The 19,803-nt window shown below is 37.7% G+C and overlaps 1 protein-coding gene across 4 annotated transcripts in view; it reads left to right on the forward strand.

Moving 5' to 3' along the window:
• The first annotated feature begins 597 nt into the window (after window positions 1-597).
• The window catches only part of Gpatch2l (G-patch domain containing 2 like), a 58,791-nt gene continuing 39,585 nt past the window's right edge, over window positions 598-19,803 (forward strand). For 2 of the 4 annotated variants that reach the window (XM_048799056.1, XM_048799054.1), the window contains exons 1-3: window positions 1,214-1,367; window positions 2,941-3,612; window positions 16,927-16,991. In XM_048799056.1, the coding sequence (XP_048655013.1) occupies window positions 2,951-3,612; window positions 16,927-16,991 (727 nt within the window). In that variant the 5' untranslated portion in view covers window positions 1,214-1,367; window positions 2,941-2,950. Of the gene's footprint in view, window positions 708-1,213; window positions 1,368-2,940; window positions 3,613-16,926; window positions 16,992-19,803 lie in introns of those variants that run through there. The other 2 variants (XM_048799055.1, XM_015494214.2) reach the window with 2 other exon arrangements.

A 19,803-nucleotide genomic window follows, 5' to 3' on the forward strand; every position in this document is an offset into this window, starting at 1 on the left:
CTATGCATTATGCACAGCTCACACTTTTTTCACGTACTTAAGTCTGTATGGAAGGAAGACTATTTCTTTATACTTTGCTATAATTCAACATTTGTTTTATAGCTCAAGACATGTATTATTTTTATAAATGTTTTTTAGCTGTAGATGGACACAATATCTTTGTTCACTTTTTTTATGTGGTGCTGAGAATCGAACCCAGGGCCTCGCACATGCTAGGCAAGCGCGCTACCACTGAGCCACAACCTCAGCCAAAGACAAATAATTCAATGCAAAATCGCCCCCTCTCAAAGGTCGTATTAACAATTGCTAAGAACAAAGATCCATTTCTCCCCAACCTCACAAACCCTCAGCGTCCAACTTGCTGCCGCCCTCAATAGAGACCAGGCCAGCTCTCAGGGTCTTCCCCAAGGCGCCGCAACGCCCCGCTCTGCCTCGCCTGGCCATCCAGCTAACCCTATTTGCTCCTTTCTTTGCTTCCTGCCCCACTTCCCAGCTTCCCCGTGGCCCCGCCCACCGAGGGGCGGAAGTGGGAGAGGCCGCGGGACGGAAGCGCTGGTTCTGGGCGGGCCCTTTAGCAACTAGCCCCTCCCACTCTGCCACTGCCCCACCCCTCCGGCCCAGACCGGAAATGAGGTCAGAGAGGGAAAGCCCGGCGGGGGAGACTCGGCCCGAAAAGCGGCGCCCGTTGGAGGTGGCCGTGGCAGCGGGTGAGGGGGAGGCGTGGATTGAGAGGGTTGGGGTCCAGGGCCAGCGACAGAGGGGATCAGCACTCTAGGATGCGGCTGGGCGGCAAAGGGCGCCAGGGGGCCGCGGTGGCTGGCGGGAGCGACGTAGGTGGTGGGGCCTTGTTTTTCAGGGCCTGTCTCCCCCATCCCAGGCGATGAGGGTCGGGCGGCCTCCAGGGCAACAGTTTCCGTCTCTCCTCTTTCTGTTTCTTTTGGGTCGGCAACAGCGTGGGCGTGGTGTTCTTAGCCGTGGTCGCCCCAGCCCGCGGGGCCGGGCGGGGATGGTGGGGAATCCTTCTAAACACGGTTTTTCACACATATATGGTCCTTTTGCGGCCCTCGAACTCGGAGGGAGCCGCGTCACCAGCAGTTGCTGTTTGGCAGTTTTTGCCTTTGAAGGGCTGACTCCCGTGTCCTAGGTACAAATGAGAAGTTACCTTCCTGCCTCTCAACCTCCCACCCCTTGGACTCAGCGCTTGGCCCTCTTCTGACTTGCTGTCCACTAGCTTCCTATGTGTGATTTGGACGGCTTGCTTCTCCTCCGGGGCGTGCCTGGACTCGGGGTCGTCTCGGGCATCCCAGAGCGATTGGAGGTGTGGGAGTCTCTCTTTTATCACCTGCGTTCCAATTGCAGTTTTTGAGGTAGGGTGGGATTCTGCACAAGCATTTGACTACTTTGGTACTTTCATTCCACGTTTGTTTACTCAGTTCTGCCTGTTTTTAAAGCAGTAGCCCTTTATTGGGGAACGAGATTTAGATGTGCTTTTCCCACTTGTTTATCTATTTTATATATCTGTATCTGTATCTATCTTAGGAACAGTTGTCTTCCAAATCCCTATCATGCCATTTAAAACAACTTATTGCTTAAAAAGATATGGCCTTTATATATGTGTGGCTTTTGACACTTTAAGAAGTTTTGTTTGGGTGGTACTTTTGGAACTAGTTGTCTCCTTCCTCCCAAGTTGTGTCGCGTAAGCCAGAAGACTTTTCCTGCCTTTGAATTCTTTGGCCATTTGTCCAAATAGGAACAGAGTGAGAGTAGGTTTTAGAAAGCCCTTTGCAAAATATAAACTGCATGAACGGAAATATGGTCTGAGAGTGGTGCCACACAGTTTTAAGCTCTAATTATGGTCTTGAAATACTTTGGGCTTAACAAGGGCTAGGGAGAAAGTGCTAATTTAGCATATATATATATATATATATATATATATATATATATATACACACATATATATATATGTATATATATATGTTTTAGGTATTGTGCAGATTATATTGGACATTTCCTTTTATGAGGCAGTTTTGAAAATTGCCTCTGCTACTCTCATCCCTTCAAAGATTTGCCTGATAGTTTGACAAGAATGAGTAGAAAACTAGGAAATTTTGGAAAGCAGTTAGTTAAAAATTTGAAGAGACTCTGACCCATCCCTGTCATTTCATTTTTCATTTATTTCCTATTTTTGTGTGATTATGTGGCATTAAAGTACATAATTAGGATGATCAGGTTGGGGAATGGAGCCTAAAAGTTTCTAAGTATCAAAAAATAATAATGACATCTGTAAGGTTTTGTACCCAGTAGCTTCCAGATGGCTCTTCTTTCTGTTCTGACTACAAAACTGGGTCGCTACAAATTCTTGAATCACTAAAACTGCAAGCAGTTTTCCTTGAAGTGTGTCCCCAAGTTCTCTCTTTATTCCTGCCACATGCATTCTCAGCAGTGATCCCAGACCACAGAGTAGTCCTTTATCCATTATCAATATCTTGGTGTCACTGGATCCCACCCTTGTTCTCCCATCTCTACCATGGTTTTAAAGTTGTCTGTTCTATTCCTATCTGATGAAACATTTTTAATCTTTTTGGGTCTTTTCAACAGATAATTCACTGACAAATTTAGTTGGGGAGAAAGGAGAAAGAGAGTTTGCTTGTTTTTGCTAATATCCAGGTTGCTATCTGGTGAGTAGTTGAGTTTTTGAAATTAAGGAAATGTTAACTTGACATTTAACAAAAACAAACACCCATTTTTAATGCCTTAATGGGTCATGAATGGTAAGAACAGAGTCTTACGTGTAGTTAGTAAAAGGTGTCTTTATTTTTTATAGATAGATTGGACTCTGAATTGCTGTAATCTGTTTTATAAAATTATTTGAAAACAACAGAGCCTATTCAGGTGTTTTTTTCTTTTCATTTTTTTCAATTTTGAACTTTTTTTTTGCAGATGTGGCCTCATGGATGAGCTGGTACATGACTTAGCCTCAGCCTTGGAGCAGACATCTGAGCAGAATAAACTTGGTGAGCTGTGGGAGGAAATGGCCCTGAGCCCTCGGCAGCAGAGGCGGCAGCTTCGGAAGCGCCGGGGCCGGAAACGCAGGTCTGACTTTACTCACCTGGCAGAACATACTTGCTGCTACAGTGAGGCCTCTGAATCAAGTCTGGATGAGGTCATTAAGGATTGTCGAGAAGTGGCCCCAGTCACCAATTTCAGTGACTCTGATGACACAATGGTAGCCAAACGGCACCCAGCTCTCAATGCCCTGGTTAAGAGTAAGCAACATTCTTGGCATGAATCTGACTCCTTTACTGAAAATGCACCTTGTCGACCACTCAGGCGCCGGCGGAAGGTGAAACGAGTGACATCAGAGGTGGCTGCCAGCCTTCAGCAGAAGTTGAAGGTATCAGATTGGAGCTATGAGAGAGGCTGTAGGTTCAAGTCTGCTAAGAAGCAGCGTCTGTCCCGCTGGAAGGAGAATACTCCCTGGACCTCATCAGGCCATGGGTTGTGTGAATCAGCAGAAAACAGGACTTTCCTAAGCAAAACAGGAAGGAAAGAAAGAATGGAGTGTGAAGCAGATGAACAAAAACAGGGCTCTGATGAGAACATGTCGGAATGGTGAGATCTCCCTTGCATGGATGCTGTTTATGCCACATAGTTCATGCGTAGATACTGTCCTGTTGCACCACAGTCTCAGCAGAGGCTGGAGTGTGTACGTGTGTGTGGGAAAATGCACAGGTGCCGGGCATATGCAGTTAATAAATGTTCCTGGTATGATGCTTTTCCCCTTTAAAAATTATGGTTTTAGGTACTCTTGAGGTGTAATTCTATGCTCTGCTACTTACAATTTGACTATATTGAGTATATTTTTTTATAGCAGATGTTCAAGTTGTCTGAACACATGGTGGGCTTTAAAAATAACAGTGTTCAGTCCCATTTGTCTTAGACCAAATATGTCAAACCAGAGAAATTTGTCTCCAGTGGGTGCATGCTTAAAATGTTGGTATGGTTTTGGATAACTTTTAATTTTTCTATATTTCAGATAGTTGTAGGAACATTAATACTCTCCAGCTTTAATATTAATTTGTGATATCTGTTTCTCAGCAAGAAATGCTACTGGCCTTTGGGAGTGACAGTTCTTTGTGGTGCACTGCAGGATATTTAGCATCCCTACTTTGGTCCTTCCAATCTTCATTGTATCAACCCAAATGAGTTGAGTTCTCCAGGTTGAGACTGTTTCTATTCTTATTAATATTGGTTAACGTTTACTAGGCAATAACTGTGTGTGGCAGGCACTGTGCTATATGCTTTGTTAATATTCCTATTTAATGTTCATAGTTCTACTGTATAGTAAAATTGCACTATTTGTATTTTATGGAAGAGGAAACTGAGATTAAGAGTTTAGGTAATTTGTTCAAGGTCACCCCATGCCAAAATGGAGAATCAAACCCGATTTCAAAGCTCATATTTCACCATGTTTTGTGGCCCTCTGAGTTTGTGCCTTTTCCATGACCCTTTTCTGTCTCATCTTAACTTTTATAACTGTAGAACATATGACCTTTCTTAGGACTTGGCTTCTGAAGTTTGTCTTAAAAACAAAGACATAAATCTTAGGTACCTTGAGGTTAGGCTGTGTTGGTAACAGGATAAGCTATGTAGGTCTGTCTCCATGTTTTATGGGTGGTTTTGATCCAGCTTTTAAACTTTTCCTAACTTTATATTTGTCAGTCTATTCAACTATATTCAGATGGGCTCCTGGTTTGGCTTTCTTCATTTTCCTCTAAGCCTAATTTGTTTTTAGGTCTGCTTACTCAACAGATGTATATTTTTGGATTATAAAGGTATTTTTCTTCCTCATCATGCCTTTTGTTTTTTCTCCTGAGAATTTGAACCCAGGGCCTCACCCATGCTAGACAAGTGCTCTTCTGCTGAGCTACATCTCTAGCTCTTTTTATTTTGACACAGGGTCTGCTAAGTTATCCAGGCTGGCTTCGAACTTGCTTGTCCTCCTGCCTCAGTTTTCTCAGATAAGCTGGGAATACAGGCCTGTGCCTCTGCGCTTGACTTATCATGCCATTTTTAATCAAACAAGAACTGCTTAGTCAACTTCTATCCTTTCATGATACTGAAACTCTCTGTTAAGATATTCAAGTTTGTTTTAATATGAAGCATATATAGCTTATAATCTTGTTACTAAATGGCAGTTTTACTCCAGTGCTGCAAAAAAAAGAAAATGGTAGTTTAAAAAAAATAGTCTCTTGGCTATTCGAATTTCTTGTTAAACTGTGAAATAATTGTATATGTTAGATACTTTTAACTGTCTACTCTAAGATATATAGCTCCAAATGCAGAGCCTGTGGTCTTACTGTTACTTCTGTCTTTCTTTCTCTGAACCTAGACCATCAATTGTGGTCAGGTTGTGATGATATAAATTCTAGTCATCTGAGAGCTGGAGAAATTGAAGTAGACAGGAGTTCTTATGAAATTCTTAACTGTCTTCAAATTAAGGAGAACTCATTCTCCCATTTGGGCTATCTCCGTGGTCCGTGACTTCAGAGTTCTTTCAGTAATACAGATGCCCGAGTGCTCGTAGCTGTGAAGGAATAATGGGCAGAGTTACAGCAGACATGATCTGAGAAAAAGTTTTTTAAATCTTCTAATTATTTAAGATGCCCAAATTTCCCCTTTTATCTGTAGTTACAAAAACAGAAGTGCTTTGTATTTTTTCCCCCTGAATCCATTCTGTAAGGAAAGAGGGGTCATCCTTTTTTATTCTTTGATTTCTTATGATGTTCAGCTTTTATTCAGTAGTAAAGTGGAGCTAAAATCTTTTCATTTTTAAGCTCAGTTATTATTATTTTTTATTTTTTGTGATGCTGAAGATTAAACTCAGGGTTTTGTGCATGCTAGGCAAGTGCTGTACCACTGAGCTACATTCCCAGCCCAGCTAAACAGGACTAGCTTTAGAAAGTAAAGTAGATAATAGTTTATGATTTGGATATGATTATTCTCTCTTGATGAGTTGATTCTGTCAAAAATTTCCTACTTTCTTTCTCTTGCATTAAAAGAAATACTTTCAAGAACCCTCTTGCTTATTCTTTAATAAATCTGCTTAGATGTGCCACAGTTTATTTACATATAGATCAAAGTGTAAAACTTTGCTTTTTATCAGTGATGTTGAGAGTTGTCAGAGTCACCATCCATTTTGTAGAATTATTAAGATGAGGTTAATCATTAAGATTAGCCTTAGCTTGATCAATAGTTAGAGTTTTCAAAAAAATATATTAGGTGCTTTAGATATGAAAATGTCCATCTTAATCAGCTTATTTCTGATTCCTTTAAATTCTCTTTTTGCGAACTAAACAGAGTAGTTTTAAGTTTATGTATAAAGTTTGGTATATTTGATGTATTTACTTTTCTCTATTTACTTTCTGATGTATTTACTTTTCTGATCTCCCTTCAATTCTATACCAACTAATCCTTCATGGGTTCTGAGGAACTCAGTTATGATATACTAGGTTTTTTTTAATGTTTGTATAAAGATCAAATTACAATCTATTGAATCTTTGTGTATTTATGTTTGTGAATACTTTAAAATGGGATGACTCTTATAAATGTATTTTTTACTAATCCTTATTCAAATTGTCTGTATAGCACCTATTAATTAGATGCCTGAAATCTAATTTTGCTCTTTCTTCACTAACATATTATTTGTTTGTTTCCTTAAATATAGTTTACCTTCTTTTTCTTTTATAAGCGAATTGGTTGGGTGATGGCCTGAAGTCACATTCAGAAGCCTTTCTTAGGTGATGTATTAGAGGCCTAGCTCACAGGAAAGAAAATATTCCCTTCTCTTGGAAGGCAAGTGACAGAGATAGAGTGCTAAACCTCACCCCTCCTTCGGCAGCCCAAGCTGACCTTCTACGGCCCCTTGGTGCCTCTTGTTTTCTTATTTTTATAGAAAATCAATATCCTTTCTGACACAAACAATAGCTCAGAAGCAAGAATAAATGGGAGAAAGCTGAGATCTCTGTCTATCACCTCTCACTTGAACTCCCCCAAACTCTTTAATTATGAGTATGCTTTGCTCCAGGTGTTTGTGACAGTGAAATTGCTAAATGAGGACCATTTTAACCAAAGATTGGGTGATCAATAACACTCTGTAGCAGTAGCTTGTTGGATCAATAACATTCATTATTTCATGGTTAAGGTAAGTAGCCTCCTTTGCAAGTGGAGGTCATTAATCAGGGGTTCTAGGAGCTGTGGAAAAGAATATATGTAGTAGGTTGAAGATGTTCTGTTTTCTATTCTGTAAATAAGGATGCTGACCAAGAGTGTATTTACCATTGTTGCAAGTGGTAGTATTCACTTCAGAGTATTGAATAGCTAGCTTAGTGTGCATATTTAGATTTAATCAAGGTTCTGCTAATTTATCCTTAGGAACAACTGTAAAAGACAGCATGGGAAGTGGTATAATACTAACTGTATTTGGAAGTCTCTCTGTTGAGAAAAAAGGACTATCCCTTGAAAGTTCCTTCTTGGAAGAAATGTTAGGATTATTCCAGAGAATTAGGACTCTGTGATTAAAAAGTACATAGAGTTAAATATTTGCTTCAGTATAAAATATAACATTCTAAAAATTAGAATTCTGTAAAAACAAAGTGAATTGTTTTACTAAGTAATGAGTTCCAGATCACTAGAGGGAGTCAAGCATGGGCCTGAGGACCCCTTAGTGTTACTTTAGAGTTGAGAAGGCTGAATTGAAATACTTTTAAGGACCCTTGCAACAAAAGGTCCTGTGATTCTTAACAATCACAACTTATTCCCACCTTTGTGACTTCTTAACAGGTATTTGAAGAGTAACCTCAACTTTCTACTACAGTAATTAAAATAAAAATTAAACATTTGCACATTCACACCATCATAAACTAGTACTACTTGACCCATTGTCAAGATTTCTTCAAACTGCAAGGCTAAGAACTGCACTGGAAAATGCAGTTAGAGGCTGATGTTGGCAGAGCTGATCCTGCCATGAAGGTTCGAGACCCTGAGTCCTTCTCCACAGGCAGCCCTTGGTTCAGAAGTACAAGGCCTGTCTCAGTCAGAAAATCGGGTAGCTGCACTTTTGTTCCATCCTGCACTTCCTGATCTGTATCTTTTAGTTTTTGTTTAGAGCCTGTGACTTCCAGAATACTCTTGGGTAGGGAAGTTTAATGTTTTCTCTGTGTGTGTTTGTATTTGGGTATAGCAGGCAGCTGCAGGGTGTTGAGTCCAAGAATAAAGTTTACTATTGGCCTGGCCAAAGAAGGAAAAAACCCTTTTTTTTAGTGAACCTGGAGGTTGTAATGTTTTCTTTATTTATTTTTCCACATTTTTATTGGTGCACTATACATAATAGATTTGTTATTTAAAACTTTTCTTTTTTAAATTGAAGATGGACACAATATCTTTATTTTATCTATTTTTTTATGTGGTGCTGAGAATCGAATCCATTGCCTCACACTTGCTAGGCAAGTGCTCTACCACTGAACTATAACCATAGTTCCTTGTTATTTCTTATTACATATTCATACATGCACAAGGCATATAATAATATAATTTGGTTAATTTTGTTTCCCAGAACTTTCCCTTTCCCTCTCCTCCTCCTTCCCACTGGTCCCTTTCTTCTATTCTACTAGTCTCCCTTTGATTCCCACAAGACCCACCTCTCACCTTTCTTTTCCTTTTTCTTCTCTGACTTCCACAGGTAAGAGAAAATGTTTATATGACCCTTGACTTCCTGCTTAACATAATGCTCTCAAGTTCCACCCATTTTTCTACAAATGACATAATTTCATTCTTTACGACTGAATACAACTCCATTGTGTGTGTGTGTGTGTGTGTGTCACATTTTCTTTATCCATTAATCCATTGACAGATACCTGGGCTGGTTCCATTGTTTGTTTATTAGGAATTGCGGTGCTGTATGCATGGAGATGCATGTATCACTATAGTTTGATGACATTTATGCTTTAGGATAAATACCAAGGAGTTGTATAACTAGGTCATATGGTGGTTCCATTCCTAGTTTTTTGAGGAATCTCCATACTGATTTCTGTAGTGGTTGTACTAATTTAGAAATTATCCTTGAGTGGAGTCAGAATCAGTGAGGGTTTGGAGAAGATTCTGTTGTAGTCTGGCATATCTGCCTAGGGTAAAAGCTCACCAGCAACACTGAGAATTAGGCTAGGGGCTCTGCATGTCTCAGTGAGTTGTAGATCTGAGAAGAGCACATTACCCAAATCTGTGGGAGTAGAGAATGGAATTAAGGAGAATCTGTGCACCTTTTTTGTTGGCAAATACAGAGAGACTTTTGAACACATTCTGCAGAATAAAGGCAAGGGAATAGCATTCTGAAATTTCAGAGGAAGAACAAATCTTTGAAGGTGATTGTTGATGGGTACCAGAAGAATACTTTGAAAAATCTTCATTGGGATATAAGAAGATATGATCATGTTGAAATAGGATCAGTTAAAAGGAGAGACAAATGGCTGTTCAAAAATCCAGTAGATTGAGAGAAAAAAATAATAGGGAAATTTAAGATGTAATTACAATATTAAAATGAAAGACAATTCACTCTGCAGAAAATTAAGTTGATGATGTGGAAAACTTTGGAAGCCCTCCCAAAATGCAAAGGCAAGTGATAAAAATGAGAGAAAATTGGGCCTGAAGGATGGAGAATAGAGGCCCAGTCTGAGTAAGTAAATATTCCCAGGGAAGAAACCAAAACATTGGAAAAAAATTTAAGAGAATTTGCTGAAGAGAAATGTTGAAAAAGTTAAATCTAAAGATTAAAAAGGAAAACCCTGAAAAGAGACCTCTGCCTGAATATATCCTGTCAATAGTTTTTGCATTCTGCATTGGTGGTGGGAGTGGAACAAGTCTGAATACAAATCTTAAGGATGAAAATATGACTGGCATTCATCCTTACAGTACTAAATGTGGGGGGCTTTGTTTGTCTATAGAGGTGTTTTTGTTGTTGTTTGTTTTTGTTTTTTGGTACTAGGGGTTGAACCCAGAGGTGCTTTACCACAGAGCTACATCCCCCCACCCCCATTTAAAAAAAAATTTGAGACAGTGTCTAAATTGCTGAGGGTCTCACTGAGTTGCTGAGGTTAGCCTTGAACTTGTGATTCTCTTGCTTCAGCCTCCTGAATTGCTGGGTTTATATCATGCCTGGCTTTGCCTGTGGAGTTTTTTTTTTTTTTTTTTTTTTTTAAAGAGAGAGGGAGGGAGAGAGAGAGAGAAAATTTTTAATATTCATTTTTCAGTTTGTGGCAGACACAACATGTTTGTTTGTATGTGGTGCTGAGGATCGAACCCGGGCCGCATGCATGCCAGGCGAGCGCGCTACCGCTTGAGCCACATCCCCAGCCCTGCCTGTAGAGTTTTGAGGAGAAGGGAGTTGCTCTCTCACCGCACCACATCCTGAAATTTGTGTGTAGTAAAGATATGTTTCATGTCAAAAGGCAGCAGAAGGACATTCTTAGAGGTAAAAGACTTAAAAATATATTCTTTAAAAAAATTTGCTCTGGAAAGAAATTTCATCCACTTCAAGGTAAATCATTTTTAGCTCGAAGAACTGTAAGTCTTAAAAAGGTAGGTGGACTTTTATGAGGCCTAGCCCCAGCTCAACAGCAGAGGCCTGAGGAAGGTCATGAGCTTGGCAAAGTATAACTGATTGTACTCATCACATTGATGAACTTGTAGGCTGGAGAGCTTGTTGCCTTCTTTTATGGCACCATCTGAATGAAACTGAAAAACTCCTTCATTATCCCTTTTCTTAACTTAATGGAATAATTTTGGAAATGGATGAGAGAGATTTCCCTGAATAACTTCTCTTTTACTTCTGTTTACCACCAGATTCAGAACTCTTGATTTCATGTGGTGGCAAATGTACCACTTTCACTCAAGGAAAAGATGGGGAGGAAAATGTAAAAGCAAAGATGTCTTGGGCAGTGGATCTAAGAGCAATATTTTTCTAAATGTGTAGTCTTCTATGGTTAGGAATATGAAAGAATTGGCCAACTCTCAGGTCAGAGGGCAAGTTGTGCTTTCTTTTCTTCTCCCAACTATGAGAATTTAGAGAGATTTGTTTAAACCAGAAGCTATCGTTTAGGAATAGTAAAGGGGAATTAGTTATACCATATTGCCTATTGTGAGAGATGAATGTCCTAAGACTTAGTAGCTCTAAACAGCAAACATATGTTGTCTTCATTTCCTGAGGTCAAGAGTCTGGGAGTTGCTTTGGTTCAGAGTCTCTCATGAAGTCCCAGTCAGGCAAAACTTGACTGGGGGTGAAGGGTCCTGGTAAGTTCCTTTTCACGTGAGCCTCCACAGTGCTGTCTGTTTCCTCGAGACATGGTAGTTGGCTTTCCCTTGAGTGAGGGATCTGAGAGAGGTGGGTGCAGGGGAGGGGAGTCCAAGATGGAAGCCACATATATCTGATCTCAGAAGTGACATCCTGTATCTTCTGTTGTATGGTATCTATCAGTTACACAGACCAACCCTGGTGCAATGTGAGAAAGACTGCGCCAGGGTATGGAATAGCTGGGGGCTGGGATCCAGAAGTCTGGTTACCACAGAGGCTACTGGCTCTCTAAAATTTTTTCCTAATCTAGTATGATGCTAAATTAAGGAATTAGTATCACCTTATCCTCAGGTGATACCTGAAGCCATGGAAAATACTAAACCTGATATATTTTTTTCTATACATACATACTTATGATAATTCTCATATTTTGTTTACTAATCTAGGTCAGGATTCTCACTTTGGGCAGTACTGAGATTTTGGGTCACGTAATTCTCTGTTGTGAGACTGCCCTGTACATTGTAGAATGTTTAACAACATCCCTAGTCTTTACCCACTAGATGCCAGTAGTTCAACAGCTCCCCCTCCTGCTCCCCTTGAAGTTGTAGTTATCAAAAGTGTTTCCAGACATTGCCAAATGACCCTGAGTTGGGGGCAAAATTACCTCCAGTTAACCACAGTTGTAGATATTTCTGGTATTGAGGTTGGGTTTTTTTTTTTTTTTAAGAGAAGAGAGAGAGAATTTTTTAATATTTATTTTTCAGTTTTCGGTGGCACAACATCTTTATTTTATTTTTATGTGGTGCTGAGGATCGAACCCAGCGCCCGGCTCATGCCAGGCGAGCGCGTTACCGCTTGAGCTACATCCCCAGCCCAATATACTATAGTTTTAAAACTAGAGTTTTGGTTAATTTGAAAAATTATATCCTTTAATTGCCCCTCTAAAGGACAAACAATTCATTTTCAGAACTTGAAAGGAGAACATTTCAGTTAAAAGCATTTTTAAGTTAGTACCAGGATTTATAATGTTTGGCTAATATTATTCCTGTTGTCCTTACTGGCTCCATGTTGTTCCTTTTCTGTCTTCCTGACTGAGTTTTAGGGGACCACATATGTGATGGACATTAAAGGTAGGATCAGTTTTTTCTTATAAAAATCTGGGTGGAATTGTTTTATTGGACAAAGGGTGTCTCTAGTGTTTTATTGGGCTCCATTCCTGTGATAATGTACTTCTGTGGAAGTGAATTCTGTGCCCAATCATCTGGTCCACTGAGAGTGCCTCTAATTACAAAGAAGCTCTGATGGGAAGGTTAGATGGATAGATGTATAATAAAGTAAAGAAAGCAGAATGTTACTTGCGGAATTGAAATCCTTGTTAACTAACTACTTTTAAACAGTTTGTGTGTTTGAAAATTTTCATAATAAAAGGCCGATGGGAGAATCAGCCTTTTTAACTGCTGGTTAAGTTGACTTTTTTTTTACACTTCTATTATTTTAGTTGGATGTGGCTTAGTTGCTTTTCTTACAGTATTATAGTAATTAGGTAATAGAATTGGTGGTCCAAAATCTAGATTGTAATTTTGTTTGTGTCTTATTTAAAATGGTGATTATATTACTGAATAAAGTATGGAAACATTTGAGCTATATGCTTTGTATAGAAGTGTCAAGTATTATTACTACTTTTATTCATATATGAATATTTTTAAGACATTTCTTGGCTTCTAAAATGGGATGATTTTTCTCAGGACTGTAAAGTTAAATTCTAGGCTTACACCACCCCTTATTAATTGTATAGTGTTTGTCATTGGAAAGCATTTTTCTTCTATCTCTTCATAATCTTTCTTCCACTGTGTTGACTAGTTTTTAATTTTTTAATCAAGATGCATCATTTAAATTGGGAGTGATGGGCTGGGGATGTGGCTCAAGTGGTAGCGCGCTCGCCTGGCATGCATGCGGCCTGGGTTCGATCCTCAGCACCACATACAAACAAAGATGTTGTGTCCACCGAAAACTAAACAATAAAAAAAAAATAATAAAATGGGAGTGAATGTTTCTTTGTTAGTTTTAGTGCTGGTTATAGCAGTGTTTGGTATATGGCAAATAATAAATACTTCCTAAATGAATGAATTAAAATTTAGGAGAAACACGGGTGGGAATCTTTCCTCCTCCTTTTTCCTGTTAGAGATTTTTCATTTATTTGTTTTGGTACCGGAAGATCTAACCCAGGGGCGTTTTATCACTGAGCCACATCCTCAGCTTTTAAAAATTTAATTATTATTATTATTTTTTTAGTTATACATAACAGTAGTATGTATTTTGACATATTGTATACATACATGGGATATAACTTCCCATTCTTGTGGGTGAACATAATGTGGAGTTACACTGGGCTTGTATTCATATATGAACATAGGAAAGTTATGGCAAATTCATTCTACTGTCTTTTCTATTCTCATTCACCCTCCCTTCCCTTCATTCCCCAACCCTTTTTGTTTTTTATTTCGAGACAGGGTCTCATGAGTTGCTTATGGCCTTGCTAAATTGCTGAGGCAGGCCTTGAACTTGTGATTCTCCTGCTTCAGCTTTCTGAGCACTGGCATTACATGCATGCACCACCATGCTTGGTTTGGGATTAGATTTCTTTAAAAAAAAAAAAAAAAAAAGTACACATTTTTGTAAGGTTGAAAATAGTTCTCCAGCATATTTTAGAGGTAGTCTAGGAAGATTTTTGAATGCAAACAATTCATAGGTTAGAAGCTCATAAATTATGAGGCACAGGGAATATGGAACAACTCCTGAAGTAAAGGCAGGAGGCATGGATGCTTCTAGGAGTTGCTGTCATTTTGAGATAGTACAAAGTACAGGATTTCATTACCTGCTGCTGTTGTTGACTCTATCTTGTTCCTTTATATCTAAAGATTCATAATATGTGATCTTATTTGTTACTGAATATTAAATTGAAGTAACTAAATTAACATTTTATAGTTGACTAAATATTAAAATCATACTGATCTGATTTTTTTTTTTTTTTGTAAATCATAGTCTAAGAGTCAGGAGTGAGTGAGGGATGCATGACAAGAAACTTTGACTTGAAACTCGGAAGGAAAAATATTTATATTTACCTTTATTTTTTATTTAGTACTACATTTTTGCAAACTTTTTTTATAGTGTTTATGTGCAAGCATGCCATGGAACTCCTCACGTTTTTCCTTAGCAAATCATGCTACACTTTTTTTTATACATTGATTACATTTTCATAATATAAATTATTCTGAGGGAATAAATAAAATTAGCAATGCCATCAGATGATGCATTTGTTTCCAGACATTGGTAAAAGGATGGTACTTACTTGCATGGAATAAATTTTATAGAAATAATTTTTTTGTGAAGAAAATACATATCTCCCTTGATCATAGTCTTAACGTCCTGAGGATAATTCCATGGTATTATTGTCATTAATTTACTATATAGAACAAACTCTTTGAGACAAGTTCATTCTCAAGTTTTTTCAAGAAGATTGATTCTCTTGAAATGCTATTGATAAAACAATAAAAAATGTATGCTGACAGTTACTATCACCTTTCTTGATTTAGCAGATATTCTTTGAGTCTGCCTTTTTATTTAGAATATTAGGAGAGACTGGATTCCATGTAAAAAGATCTAGGAAGCACTGTATCTTGTAGTACCTACAAGTGGATGGAAATGAATGGGGAAGAGAATTGACAGATTTTGTGATAGAGTATTTGTTTTAACTTTCTAATGGAAATATTTAAACGGGACTATAGTCATTAAACAAGAATCCACAAACTTTCTCTATAAAGAGATAGATAATAAATATTTTAGGGTCTTCTGGACTGTATAATCTCTGCAGATGAGTACAAAAGAGGTTGTAGAAGATGTATTAGTGAGTATGGTTGATTTCAATAAAACTTTATTGACATGTACTGAAATTTGAATTTCATATCATCTCTACACATCACAAAATATTTACATTTTGATGTTTCCCTAACAATTTGCTGTAAAAACCATTCTGAACTCATAGGTCATATAAAAACAGGTGATAGGACATAAGTTTCAGTAGTGATGCTAACCAGTGAAGCGTAAAATATGATGGTGAAATAGCATATATCCCACAACCTAATGTGCTTTATATCTCTCCTTAAAATTCTGAGCATTGCAAAAGAAAATAAAAAATATGCTTTATCCTTGAGGTAAGATGAGAATAATAAAGTAATAATATGAGAGAGACTGTGTTGTAAGACTTGATGGAATTAGACCACTAGTGATTTTCAGATTTGCTGAAAATACGAATAGCCAGTTTCTTAAGTTCAAGAACAGGCACAGTTCCTTAAATTCAGAAGTAGGAAGAATGCAGTCCAATGTATGGATGCTTCTGGATTTTACTGTAGAGCCCTTTGAGGATTCAAAGGATATAGTGGTATAGTTTTGTGAGACATTTCTTAAAATGACCCTTGAGAATATATAAGTGCACAAGAAAATAAAGTGAAAGAACCTGTATAGAATCCAAGTATGTTTTGTTTTTTGGCTCTTGCTGTGAAAGGTCTCTTGCCATCTGTTATTCAGAAACAAGCTAAAGCTTGTGAGGAAAGCATTGCTAGTAATTTAACCACCATTTTGAGGATTTAGTGTTGGCAAGATATTTGAAAATGTTGCAAAATACAAAATATTTTCAGAGTTTTGATCTAGGACTATAGGTTGGGATTTTGCCAGGCCTGTTCCTTTTTCACCATAGTGAAAATGCTTTTTCCTTGCTTTGGTTTCTTGCATCCGTTTAGAGCAGGTGAAACAAAATTGACTAACTTGGAAGCAAATAATCCCAATCAAGGAAATAGCTAATATTGTAAATAAAGAAATTTTTCTTGAACCAGGTAAAGCACATTTGATGAAGACTGGGTGAAAGAAAATAGCACAAGAAGTGGAATCAATTGTTTGGTCAAAAGTTTTATTTCAGTGAGTCTGAATGGAGTTTGTTTTTATATTTTTATTTTTAACCTTAACTCCTTTTTTTCCCCCCAAAATAAGCTTTGCATATCTACTTGATGTCAAGGAAGTCGTGAAATTTTGGAAAATATAAATGACCATATTAATTTATTTTCTGCTTATGAATGTTTACTGCTTTGCAAGTGGGAGAAATTTTAAGAGATGTTAAATGTCAAAGTTGCTTATCTTCATTTGAAATTAATAGTTGGCAATATTTAAAAAATAAAATTGATAAATTTGTGTTGGTTAATATGCCAAACCAGGTTGAGATTACTTGTATGAGTTTCAATAAATATTTTAGATCCTAAACTAACAAAGTAATCTTAGATTTTTTTTAAGTACTTTGAAGTACATGTAAAATTTTAGCATTTTTCTTTTACATATTTTTTGTTGTTGTTGTTGTTTGGGGGTAAAGAAACTTTACCTGTGGCTTCCCTGTGAAATTTATCTACACAATTGGCTAATGGACTGGAATGAAATTAGGAAAGCTTGAGGTCTTTTCTTTGGAAAATCAGAAGACTGTACAGTGGTTTTTGACTGGAGTTGATGAGTTCTCTGAGTTTTACTCTTTTTTTTTTCAGTGAAACCAGCAGTGTGTGTAGCAGCAGTGACACTGGGCTCTTCACCAACGATGAAGGACGGCAAGGTAATTTGGATCCCAGCTTTGGGACATGGGTTCATTATTGATGGGAAAATGCAAATGACTAGGGGTGACTCACTGACAGTAGAATGATTGTTTGTGGTAGTGGTTCTCAAGCTTTATGGCATGGAGGTCACCTGAGGGACTGCTAAAATTGTAGATTCCTGAGCTAGAAATCAAGTAGGTCTAGAATTGGCTCTGGAATCTGCATTTTCCACAAGCATGATTTTTATGCAGGTAATTCAGATTTTGAGAATCATTGTTTGGGGGTTTAGAACCAAGAAGTATCCTCATGCACTACTGTCTTTTTTTTTTTTTTTTTTTTTTGATGAGATATATGAGATATTTTTATTACAGAGGGAGAATTTTACCTTATTTATAAATGTTTATAGCGTTCCGGGTGAATATATTATATAAAATGTTTTTCTCAAGTTAAAACTCCTGAAGGTTAGTATAGAGACCTATGAAGAAGACTAGTGTATGTTAATTGTCAGTTCTTTATTTTTACTACGTAAGTAGTAATTTGAGATTTTGCAGTGGTCTAAGGGCATTTACAAAATTCTTGTTCTCTTGCTTAGTGTGCCAATAAGAATTTCATGTAACCTTTTTGGATTCTAGTTTTCTTAATTTACAATAAGGAATTCATAGATTTCTTTTTTAAGAGAGAAGAGAGAGAATTTTTTAATATTTATTTTTCAGTTTTTGGTGGACACAACATCTTTATTTTATTTTTAGGTGGTGCTGAGGGTCGAACCCAGTGCCCGGCGCATGCCAGGCGATCGCGTTACCGCTTGAGCCACATCCCCAGCCCGAATTCATAGATTTCTAAAGTCTCTTTTAGTTCTGAAATCTAATAATTTTTCTCCAAGAATTAAGTGTTTAAGTAACAGAGGCACAGTGACCACATTTCTAGGTTGATCCAGTTAGGCTTCCTAGTAATTTAAGCATCCAAGTTCTGATTTTGAAAAGGTACTGTGTTAAAAAAAAAAAAAAGAAAGAAAGAAAAGAAAATGTACTGTGTGGGGGGCATCTCATTCACACCTCAGAGTAATTGGCATAGAAACAGATGAAACCTGTTTTATCCCTGTGGAGTTATTGAGCTTCCTACTATAAGGGAGGTTCTTATGAGTAAATTTCTCTTTCTCTGATTCTGAGGGACAAAGGGTGCCTTAGGAACTGTGTGCATGTACAGGTTGGCTCTAGCTAGGGTCTTAATTCTTTTCTCATACTGAGAAAAATCTGGTTGTCTTCCATTCATGATTTGGTGATATCATTCAGAGTTACTAGTATTTGTCTTTTTTCTTTGCTTTTACTATAGTGCTGTGAAGTAGCATGATATACCTTTTTATGCTTTATTAGTGCATTATAGCTATGTATAATGCTGGGATTCATTTTGACATAACATATATACCTAGAATGTAATTTCCTCCACTTTAGTACCTGGTACTTCCTCTTTTCCTCCTCTCCTCCTTATCGCTTCTCCTTCCTCTAGTCTACTGGTCTTCTTTCTCTTTATTTATTTATATATTTTTAAATTAGTGCTTTATAGATGTAACATAAAGGTGAAATTCATTGTGGCATATTTATATATGTACATAGCATAATTTGGTCAGTTTCAGTCAACCATTCTTCCCTTTTCCTGTCCTTCCTTCCTCCTCATCAGTCCCTTTCTCTGCTTCACTGATCTCCCTTCTATTTTCATGGAATTCTCTCTCCCTTTTTTCCTTATTTTGATCTATTTTCCACATATGAGAGAAAACACTGAACCCTTGACTTTCTGAGTCTGGCTTATTTCACTTAGCATGTTTTTCAGTTCCATCCATTTATCAACAGGTGCTATAATTTTATCCTTCTTTATGGCTGAGTAAAACTCCATTGTTAATATATACCACATTTTCTTTATCCATTCATGTGTTGATTGGCACTTGGGCTGGTTCCATAACTTGACTATTAAGTTGCACTGCTATAAACATTGATGTGTGTTCATCACTATAGTATGCTGATTTTAGTTTTTTAGGATAAATACCAAGGAGTGGTATAACTGGGTCATATGGTGGTTCCATTCCTAGTCTTTTGAAGAATCGCTATGCTGCATTCCAGAGCAGTTGTACTAATTTGCAGTCCCACCAAAAGTACAAGAAATAAAACCAAGAATCAGTAAGTGGGATGGCATCAAATTAAAAAGCTTCTGCACAGCAAAGGAAACAAGAGTGTGAAGAGAGGGCCTACAGAATGGGAGAAACCTTTGCCTGCTGCTTACTGACAGAGGATTAGTATCCAGAATATATAAAGAACTCAAAAAATTTTAACACTAAAGAAAAAAAAAACCCAATTAATAAATGGGCATAAGAGCTTAACGGACACTTCTCAAAAGATGCAGTGCAGATAGCCAACAAAAATATGAAAAAATGTTCATACTATTCTTTTTAAAGACTATGATACATAATTATACAGAGTTGGAACAAAGTGTGGACCCATTTCAGCAGGTAAAGTTTTGGGGCCTTTGAAAGTCTTTCCATTAAAAAATAAGAATTGCTTGATTTATCATGAAAGATGTAGAATATTCTGTAGCCCAGCTCTCCACTTTGTCTCTGCCTCAATTTTACACATTCTAGTGATACTTAGATGTTTAAGAGTTCTCAGCACAAAAAGCCATGTTATTGCCTGCTTCTGTACCTTTGTTCACATGGGTCTTTCTCTCTCAAATCTCACCCTCATCTTTCCTTGAATGGCTGATCATCCACTAAGAAAGAGTACTCCTTTTGTGCCCCTCCAGGGCAAAGTTATGGACTGTATCAGTGTCCGCCCCCCCCCCCCC

This window comes from Marmota marmota, unplaced genomic scaffold (genome assembly GCF_001458135.2).
Source record: "Marmota marmota marmota unplaced genomic scaffold, marMar, whole genome shotgun sequence".
Taxonomy (NCBI): domain Eukaryota; kingdom Metazoa; phylum Chordata; class Mammalia; order Rodentia; family Sciuridae; genus Marmota; species Marmota marmota.